This window comes from Diplotaxodon limnothrissa, linkage group LG7 (assembly GCF_057381915.1).
Source record: "Diplotaxodon limnothrissa isolate DT_005_m linkage group LG7, D_limnothrissa_male_GT1.1, whole genome shotgun sequence".
In the NCBI taxonomy this organism is placed as follows: Eukaryota; Metazoa; Chordata; class Actinopteri; order Cichliformes; family Cichlidae; genus Diplotaxodon; species Diplotaxodon limnothrissa.
The window spans coordinates 56929706-56939896 of NC_140602.1; the positions used below are offsets into that span (position 1 = coordinate 56929706).

Genomic DNA, 10191 nt, shown 5'->3' on the forward strand with positions numbered 1-10191 from the left:
TGAGTGAAATACAGCGAATAAAGCAAAAACAGTTTTTACAATTCTAACTAGCTTGAAAGTCAATATTTGGTATGACCACTTTTATTCTTCACCATGACTTGAACTTGTGAAAGCTTTCATGTAATTTGTTTAACTAGTCTTCAGGAATAGTTCTCAAGGCTTCTTGAGGGGCATTCAAAGCTCTTCTTTGGATGTTGTTTCCCTTTGTTCCATTCTCTGACAAGATGATGTCACACTGCTTGAGTAATGGTAAACGGACTGGTTCTGATCTACGCAGGCACTCAAACCACCTGGTATTTCCATCCAAGTTCTAACCAGGCCCAAACAAGCTTAATGAGCCCCTGTAGTCCCTGAACTATTGCGATACCTTGGGTTTATATTGGCAGTCATGTTCATAATTTTTTGAAGTACAAACAGCTTGGAGTGTTTTTTCAGACAAGCTGTACTACACTACATGTTTTCCATTGGCCATGTAGCCACCGACAACAAAGATTTAGCTAACAGGCTAACATGACTGGGACTTCTGTATTCAATGATAACCAGAGATGGGTCGAGTATCCAAAAATTGTACTCAAATAAGAGTAAAAAAGTACTTGGTGAAAAGACTACTCAAGTAGTGAGTAACTGTTTGAAATGTCCGATTTATTTTTTAAATAAATGCTATCAGACAAACAAAAATAAATAAATATACAAATTGTAGTATTTTCCAACAGGAATATATGTAAAAAGATCAACAAAATAAGGCACAACAATTCTAATTTCCAGATTTCAGTTTTTCCACAACATAAAGCTTTTTTCACCAATACCTACAGTAAATAATATAAATATATAAACAGTGCAAACAATTTCTAGTGACAAGATATGCTGTAAACTTTATATTCATTTTGCTCCAAATGGCACAGCAGCCTCAGAGAAAACATTAGAACACGGCAACTTCAACATACAAGGCAGCTCAGTTTACCATAAGTTGTATGGGTGTGCATTTATTTCTGCATATTTAGCAAAAATGTGCCATTTCTTCACTCAGTGAAGTGATGGTTAAGCTTCAGCAGCAGTTTGCTCTCAAGGTTCTTTCTGTGAAGCTGTAACTGTTTAGCAGTGAACAGGAGTCCTGCCTGACTAAGAAGTCCTTCACAAGCTCCAGATGCATGAAGAGCTGTATTGATTTTGATCGACAGCTTCTTGATGTGAGGAACATCCCCCAAGAACCCGAAGAGGAGAGTCCTGGCCCCTAGCCCTGCCAGTGTAGCAGAAATGATGATGGATGATGACGGCAGCAGCAGCCGTTCTTCTCTGGGCGAGTAGCTTAATGTTGTTCGTGTGTAATTTACGTTGAGTAGGCTAACCACGTTATTACATTAATGCATGTAAGGTGAACTAGCAAACACCATCGTAATTACATGCGGCTGTCTTCTTGTTTGATGGCAGATGCTCCCTTCACCCTGGCCAAAAAGGCTAAAATGACCGAAGAAAAAGTGGAAAACAGCTAAACATGAGAGGTTTTTGGACAAAGTTTTTTTTTTCCCATTGATTAAGCACTACTTCCAGCCAAGAGTGATGTCATAAATCCCCTATAGCTGCAGAAAAGGCTAACATTGTTATCTTTTTACAAAAAAACAGCTGAACATGAGAGGTTTTTGGACCAATTTTGTGTTCTTCATTCTTTAAGCACCGGTTCGAGCACCGTTTAAGCACTGGCACCGTTTCAAAAGAACCGGTTTGGTACTGGTATCGGATAAAACCTAAACAATACCCATCCCTAGAAAACAGGCAACCCACCCGCAGTAGATGTGCTCGGTGTGAGGTCTCGCAGCAAGCTATCAAATACGGCGCATTTCTCGGCTTTTAACAAAATGCTATACGTCGCCAGGTGTTTCATCAGATTCGAGGAGTTACCTCCTTTGCACAGTATCACCTTAAAGCACTTGTTGCAGGCTGCTGAGTTTGCATCTTTTGCTGTTAAGTACAGCCAGAATTTGACCGCTTCGACTTGGGCATTTTTAATCTGTAGCTCTGCTCTAAAAGAACGTACGTACCTGGGCCCGCCTACTTACGCTCGCAAAGGTAAAATGATTGGCTAGAATCCAAAGTGCATGACATCTCAGGAAACAAAAACCGAAATAAAGCACCGAAATGTGCGCTGCTTTTCGGTCTGGTTACTACCGTTTATGCCACAATGGCACCGGATACCGGTACCCATCCCTACTCGTTACTACCCACCTCTGATGACAACATACTGTAGATTGTAATAAACTGCTCTGCCACCTGAGCTACAGCTAGGTGGCAGAGCAGGTCAGCCACTAATCAGAAGGTCGGTGGTTCGATCCCAGGCTGCATCCTGGCTGCATGCCAAATATCCTTGGGCAAGATACTAACCCCGTGTTTGCCTACTGGTGGTGGTCAGAGGGCCCGGTGGCGCCAGTGTCCGGCAGCCTCGCCTCTGTCAGTGCGCCCCAGGGCAGCTGTGGTTACAATGTAGCTTGCTATCGCCAGTGTGTGAATGTGTGTGTGAATGGGTGAATGACTGAATGTAGTGTAAAGCGCTTTGGGGTCCTATGGACTAGAAAAGCGCTATACAAATGCAGGCCATTTACCATGTACTCAAAATGTTGATATAAATGAGTGCTGCACAAATGGTTAGGCACTAATGGAATCTAGGAAATTTGTGTCTTGATGTGAAGTCTCCTGAGAATCTTATCCATTAGCTGGGAAATGTAGATCATCTGCTTAGAATCAATCAGAATCAGAATCAGAATACTTTATTGATCCCTGGGGGAAATTATTTTTTGTTACAGTGCTCCATTTTAAACCAACATTAAGACAAGACAGACAATACACTAACTAAGAATAGTACAATATATACATATATATACATACATACATACATAAGTCACTTATAAATAAATAGTTGGAAAAGAAACATGTGTAGCTGTAGCAGCAAACAGTGTGTTAAGTGGATGCGTTGTACAGGGAGATGGCCACAGGCAGGAATGATTTCCTGTGTCGTTCAGTGGTGCTTTTCGGTAATCTCAGTCTCTCACTGAACGTGCTCCTGTGACTGACCAGCATGTCATGGAGTGGGTGGGAGGTGTTATCCAACATTGTCTTTATCTTGGACAGCATCCGCCTCTCCGACACCACCTTGAGGGAGTCCAGCTCCATCCCCACAACATTGCTGGCCTTACGGATTAGTTTATTAAGTCTGTTGGCATCTGCGACCCTCAGCCTGCTCCCCCAGCATGCAACAGCATAGAGGATCGCACTGGCCACAACAGACTCATAGAAAATCCTCAGCATTTTCTGGCAGATGTTGAAGGACCTCAGTCGCCTCAACAAATAGAGACGACTCTGGCCCTTCCTGTAAAGTGCTGTGGTGTTTTTAGCCCAGTCCAGTTTATTGTCAATGTGTACTCCAAGGTATTTATAGTCCTCCACAATGTCAACACTGACCCCCTGAATTGAAACAGGGGTCAAGTGTTTCCTGGTCTTCCTGAAGTCCACGATCAGTTCCTTGGTCTTTGCCACGTTGAGCTGCAGATGATTCTGCTCACACCACGTGACAAAGGAGTCGACCACAGCCCGATACTCTGTCTCATCATCCCTGCTGATGCATCCAACCACCGCAGAGTCATCAGAAAACTTCTGAAGATGGCATGTCTCTGTGCAGTGGCTGAAGTCTGTGGTGTAGAGGGTGAAGAGGAAGGGGGAGAGGACAGTCCCCTGTGGTGCCCCTGTGTTGCTGATCACCTTGTCAGACACACACTGTGGGAGACGTACATATTGTGGTCTTCCTGTCAGGTAATCAACAATCCAGGACACCAGAGAAGCATCCACCTGCATCGCTGCTAACTTATCACCCAGGAGGGTCGGCCTGATGGTGTTGAAAGCACTGGAAAAGTCAAAAAACATGACCCTCACAGTGCTCGCCGGCTGGTCCAGATGGGTGTAGACACGATTGAGCAGGTAGATGATGCCGTCCTCAGTTCCGAGACGAGGCTGATAAGCGAACTGAAGGGGATCCAGGTGTGGTCTTACTATGGATGAGCCTTTCCAGGGTCTTCATGATGTGGGAGGTCAATGCCACGGGCCTGTAATCCTGGGGGCCACTGGGACGTGGCGTCTTTGGTACAGGGACGAGACATGATGTCTTCCACATCACCGGGACCCTCTGCAGACTCAGACTCAGCATAAACAGTTTATGAAAGACTCCACACAGCTGGGGGGCACAGGTCTTGAGGACAAGGGGACTCACTCCGTCTGGTCCAGCAGACTTGCCTGAGTGAAGTCTCCTCATTTGCATCTCAACCTGGTATTGAGTGAAGGTGATGGGTGGGGGAGGGGTGTCAGGAATCTCACAGGAGGCAACAGCGCCATGTGAAGAGAGAGGCTGGCACAGTGGTGTGGTTCTGGATTCCAGGCTGACTACAGGTGAGGTTGTGGGGGTAGGAGCAGACACTGTGGTGTCGAATCTATTGAAAAACAGATTCAACTCATTGGCTCTATTCTCACCTCCCTCAGTTCCCCTGCTGTTGGTTGGCCTGAATCCAGTGATGGTCTTCATGCCCCTCCACACCTCTCTCATGCTGTTCTGCTGGAGTTTTCACTCCAGCTTCCTCCTGTAATTGTCCTTAGCCTCTCTGATCTTGTCCTTTAGTAACAAGATCACTTTGGGCAAGTAAGCTGAGTGTTATATTACTGACCAAAGTTTCCTGAAGACTATACATTTACAAACATTTATCTCCTCGGGGGTAAATGACTGGCAACATGGCTTTAATAGTCACATTCAACAGCCAGCTTGGTAATAAACTTAAAATGTCTAATTTCTCTGCAAGTAAAAAATATCCATTAAAATGTTTTATCTTTATTATTTGTGTTTTGTAATGCAAAAGAATACATTATCACCACAATGTGATCTGGTATCTTGTGATTTTGTGTTTATTATCATAAACTGTGCTCCTTGTACCTTCAACTGTAGCAGGCCTGGAGTACTTGGTATAGGTTTAATGCTGTGCAAACTGCAAAATACAAGATACAAAATGCATATAAAAGTGGTTAACATGAAAATAAAAGACAGAATTTCAAGCTAAGCGTGTCCAGAGGTCCGCTGGATCTCACTGTAAATGCTCTATTGTTTCAGCTTAATTTGTTAATGTCAGTGTTTAAATATACCTTTTTGCCACAGTGCTTTTCAAGGATAAATTACCTTTTTAGATTTTGTGGCTGAAACAGGCTGTACTAACATCTGTAATGACAACCTGATGACCGATTTTCACCTACAGCCAATTTAGAGTAACCAATCAAGTTATCTTACAAGTCTTCTTCTTCTCATAGATCTGATTGTTGTGAAATTACAGTACTTTTCAAAAGGTCCTAAGTAAGCCCTCATTTCTATAAATTTTGGTTTCAAGGAGCCCGATTTTTTTAGTCATTGTATAGGCCTTGTACAGAACTATGGACATTGGCTGCTTCTTTTTTTTCTTTCCATTTTCAGTGCAGCCATTGCACCTGTTTCCCTGAAACTACTCAGGGTGGCTGTCAAGAAGCCATTCTTAAGAAAGGGAAACAGGGAGAAAAGGTTGAGGTATGCCAGATTACACACAAACTAAACTAAAAGTCAGAAGGTTTTGTCAATACAGTTTGTGGCTGCATTTTAGCCAGTCGTATTGGGCAGCACGGTGGGATGCACAGCAAGAAAGTCCTGAGTTCAATTCCACCATAAGGCGGGGGGTCTTTCTGTGTGTAGTTTGCATGTGTTGGAGATCTTGTCAAACATTGATTGAATTATGAATGCAGTCCCATTCATACAAGACCATCTGGGAAGTGTCTGATTGGCAATTGATTTATTTTTCAGCATGGTAATTACCCAAATATATTGCCAATACATTTAAAGCATACCCAGATAGAAAAAAAAACACAAAATAGACACTCACTTATGGGCCTCCCTGGAGCCCACACCTCAACATTATGGAAGCATCTTGACAGAGAAAAAAAACAAACAAAAGGCAGCTAAAGAAGAGCTGTGGACTGTCCTTCAAATCTGTTTTGCCTTATGTAATATATTTTCATGCTCCTTTACACATATTTCCAATTTTACTAGGAAAATATAAAGAATATAAAGGGGTTACTCAAAACTGTATTTTATAGGAACAGTAGGTGAGTTATAGTTCCTGTGGGTTGTGTATAATTGTGCTCATCACTTCAAAGTTACACATGTCATGCTGATAATGGAAACTGGCATCTCTGTTTAAATGTCCACTTTGACCAGTAAATCTATCAGCAGTAACAGCTATTTCTTGTTTTGTTTTAAATATTTGGCTACATCCACCCACACCTCTGAATGAAAGATGAGGCAAAAGGAATATACAACTGCCTACTGGAGAGAAAAGGATATTGGTGCAGTAGGATGAACTGACACTCATCAATGCACACTCTCACCAACAGAGGGAGGCATGAAACAAACTATGAAGGGCTTTAAAATTATAGATGGCATTGAGACATGCTTGTAGTGTGAGTCAAAAATATTTATTCAGTGAAAAAATGCTGCAAAAAAATAAATAAAACTGGTATATGTAATAAAAACAAAAAGTCATAAGTAACTGCTTTTCACTGGTTATATATAAACACTTTAAAACAAGCAAACAGTTAAAAAAATGGATTGAATAATACTTACAGAACAGTGAGCCTTTATATATATATAGGGTGCATAAAAATAATAGTATTTCATTTCAGTGTTGCTCTAAAAAGCAGTCTTATCTGAACTCCCTTCATCGTTTAAAAGGCATAATTAGGAATCCAAACAAAGCTAAACCCTATATATAGGCTTTAATTGTTGTTGTTGTTTCATAACTAAAAAAAAAAAATCACATTTAAGGATTCAATTAAAATGTCAGCTCAGTGAGAGTTAGAGGAGTAGTTTCTTATATTGGCTGTCGGTGTTTTCTTGGAAAGAATCCACTTTAATTGAAGAGTTTATTTTTGAACTTTCTGTACAGCTGGATTTCAGCATTGGTCTGGTGCTGGATCTGCATGAAGCAGGTAATGAATTACTAATATCATTTTTCTTTGTAACCTTATGACACTTGAGCACGTTGGAGAGTTGTCTCTGGCATTGGGAGGATCCAAAGTAGTAGAGTAGGGGATCTAGGAGGCAGTTCAGACTTCCCAAACACAGAAACACCAGATAGAGTGCGTAAGAGCCATCAGGTGCCTCCTGGCTCTTCTCGGTGTTAAACTGCAGGTAGTGTGCAAGCAGCAGACAGTTTGTAGGCATGAAACACAGGACAAATATCAACAGAACTGTCAAAACCATCACTATTGCTCTTTTCCTTTTGTGTGAGCTTCCAGGGAGCCTTTTTTGGAGTTTGCTCAGCGACCAGATGACTCGAGTGTAGGACACCACTGTGATGAGCAGAGGCAGGAAGAAGAGGAGGCAGCAGAGAGTGACGAAGTATGTCTTTAACCAGACGATCTTATCTGTGGAGTGGACATCATGGCAGGTGGTGATATTCAACTCACTGATGTGAAAAGTCTGGTCCGATGTAACAAGAGGCACAGAGCCAGTCAAGGATAACACCCACATGGTTATGCAGGCTATGACTGTGTTCCTTGGCCTCCTCCAAGCCAGAGAGTCAATGGGATAAACAACAGCAAGCAGACGGTCCACACTGATGCAAGCTATGAGAAGAACAGAACAATACATGTTCCAGTAAAAGGCAGCAGTGACCACACGGCACATGGACGGGCCAAATTTCCAGTTGTTGCCTTCAAAGTGGTAGGAGATCTTGAAGGGGAGCATCAGTGCAAAGAGCAGATCAGCTAAGGCCAGGTTCAGCATATAGATTGCAGCTGGCTTCTTAGGACGGATCCCCCGAGCAAAGGCCAGCAGAGCACAGATGTTAATTGGCACACTGATGGAGCAGACCAGCGTGTAGAAGGAAGGTAAAAGGATGGTGGAAACAGGGCCAGTTAGAAACATCAGGGCCTGTTCCGAAAAAACTTTTCTGTCCTTGGGACCATTTGAAGAACGATTTAATGTTCCGTTATCATCATAATCTATTGGTTCATCCGTCACTGACTGGCGTAAGCCATACAAAAAGCCCCTTCCGTGTGGAGCAGCTGGAGAAAGAGAGAAGGGGGGGGGGGGGGGGGGGGGGGGGGGGGGGAGACAGTCTGATCAAAGGTAAAGGAAATGGAAAAGTTTTGGCTAATCCAACAGGAAGACAATCTTCATTTGGTATCAAACTGTTTAACAAACATATACCACATTTTACTAGGTCCATATTATGCATTTCTAATTTATCTAATTACCTTAATACCAGTTTTGTCCATTAAAGAAAAATCAATTTCAATTTTAACAATACTTACCAAATTTAAAATCGCTAATTAAATCATTTCTTAAAAACTTAAAAAGTGCTCTTAATTGCTACTGTTTTATTACTTCAGCTTGGAAGGGAAAACACTTCTTCAATGACTTTAAAATAAAAAAAAGAAAACCATCAATTTTATGCCGACTAAATGTAGCTAAATCAACACATTTCCAGTGAAAGTTTTTTTAAACAGTGTGCAGGGAATGCCAGAGTTTTAAACACAGTAGAAACTTTTCTTACTTGCGTTTTCTCTTGCGTAGGCAGCACCGAAACACGACACAAGGCACAGAGAAACTAACAGAGACATCGGAAGCATTCTGCTCACCGGTGAAAAATAAAACCACTAAACGAGAATAAATTGATTAAATGCGCGACGTTAATACTCTCCGTTCCCAGTCGACCCAGAGTTCTTCTGCTGCCGCTCTTCTACAGAAGCACGTCAAATGTGGCTTGTTTACGCCCAAATTTCGGCTGGTCAGATCCTATCGCGCCCCTCCACCAATCAGAGAGGTCTGTTCCCAGACACATTCCTGTGGTGTGATGTCACCTTTCCAGTCACACAGCAAGGTCAACATCTAACCAAAGACATGCGAGCAGCATCGACCCCCCCTGCCTCCCCCCGCACACCCAAACCTCGTCAACAAATTAGGACCGTTTTAATTAATGATGTAAACGGTTAGAAGACAGTTCATAGATTTTTGTCTATTTTAAATTAGAAAAAACAAACAAACTATTTTTTAAAGTTCTCTAATGAAACCTTTTACCTGTCGTTTTAACACACGATGAAAAACAAAATTAGAGTGAGACGGGGCTTATAACGTAGCATATTTCAAAGAAAAAGGCACAATGTGTTTCAAATGGCACATTTAAAACAGTGTGGGTTTTTTTGTTTGTTTGTTTTCTTTAGACAGTGAAGTTAGATGAGCCTCATGCTTTTTTCTTCTTCTTTTTTTAAAAGCAAAAACTCTCCTCTCAACCCAGGAAGCGTGACTAACACTGCAGAAAGTTGTGTCCTTTTTCCGGACAGCACATTGAACTCTGCCTAAGAGCTGCATTCTATTTGATGAGTGATAAGAAACAATGATAATGAACCACAGTAACCTAGTAGTGAAGGGACAACAACAGCAATTTATTTATCACCACTTTAAATTGATCTTTCGTTCAGCTAAATATGAAACAGATTTTCTGTTCTTGGGATGTAAACATCCAGCAACACATTTCAAAGTATTAACTTCTGGGAAAATGCCTTGGAATAAACAATTTTGTTTGAAGTGATTTAACTTATCCCTGCAGACTCTTAACTGCTTCCTTTGTTTGTGACAGAGGGCAAATGGAAAGCTCTATGGGGTCATTAATTTTGGAACAAATATATTTTCAGACAACAAAAGCCAAACTTTTTTCCCTTTTCTTCTTTTTATTTTTTTTAACCCTTTGTGATGAGATAAGATGTTGCCATTACTTATTTTAGACATATTCAAAAGGTGGCTGGTAAAATGATAAATGTGCCTTTACATCCTCCGTTCCTGGTAGCAAATTGCTCTCCAGATTTTTTCCCTTTTTTGTCTATGTGTCCTTACATTTTTGTTTACTTACTTATGTAAACTGTTTATCCAGATTGCAATTGCTTGTCTTTCCAGGAAGTTACATGACCATGGTACTTCCCACTGGTGAAAATGACCAAGAGACAACCAACACAATAACCAATCATACAAGTTAAAGTAAAGGGAGTTTTTATATTCATGTATCTGCTTTATAAAAGTCTATATTTATAAAGTGCTGGGATGAGAACAGAGGACAGTAAAACCACCAAAATGAAAGGCACCTT

At 41.4% G+C, this 10191-nt stretch overlaps 1 protein-coding gene across 1 annotated transcript; it reads right to left on the reverse strand.

The window, feature by feature from the left end:
• Positions 1 to 6689: 6689 nt before the first annotated feature.
• LOC146629321 (proteinase-activated receptor 1-like) lies at positions 6690 to 8797 on the reverse strand. Its single transcript, XM_085358500.1, has 2 exons — positions 8607 to 8797; positions 6690 to 8115 (listed from the first exon to the last, which is right to left on the reverse strand). Exons 1-2 carry the CDS (start codon positions 8680 to 8682, stop codon positions 6902 to 6904), a joined length of 1290 nt encoding a protein of 429 aa, XP_085214626.1. The 5' UTR covers positions 8683 to 8797; the 3' UTR covers positions 6690 to 6901.
• Between the last annotated feature and the right edge of the window lie 1394 nt (positions 8798 to 10191).

What these genes read in the sequence shown, in the direction of transcription:
- LOC146629321 (XM_085358500.1), bottom strand. Translation starts at nt 8,682, where the DNA reads ATGCTTCCGATGTCTCTGTTAGTTTCTCTGTGCCTTGTGTCGTGTTTC. An exon ending in CTACGCAAGAGAAAACGCAA is followed by an intron (nt 8,116 to 8,606) that starts GTAAGAAAAGTT and finishes CTCTTTCTCCAG; the next exon opens with CTGCTCCACACGGAAGGGGC.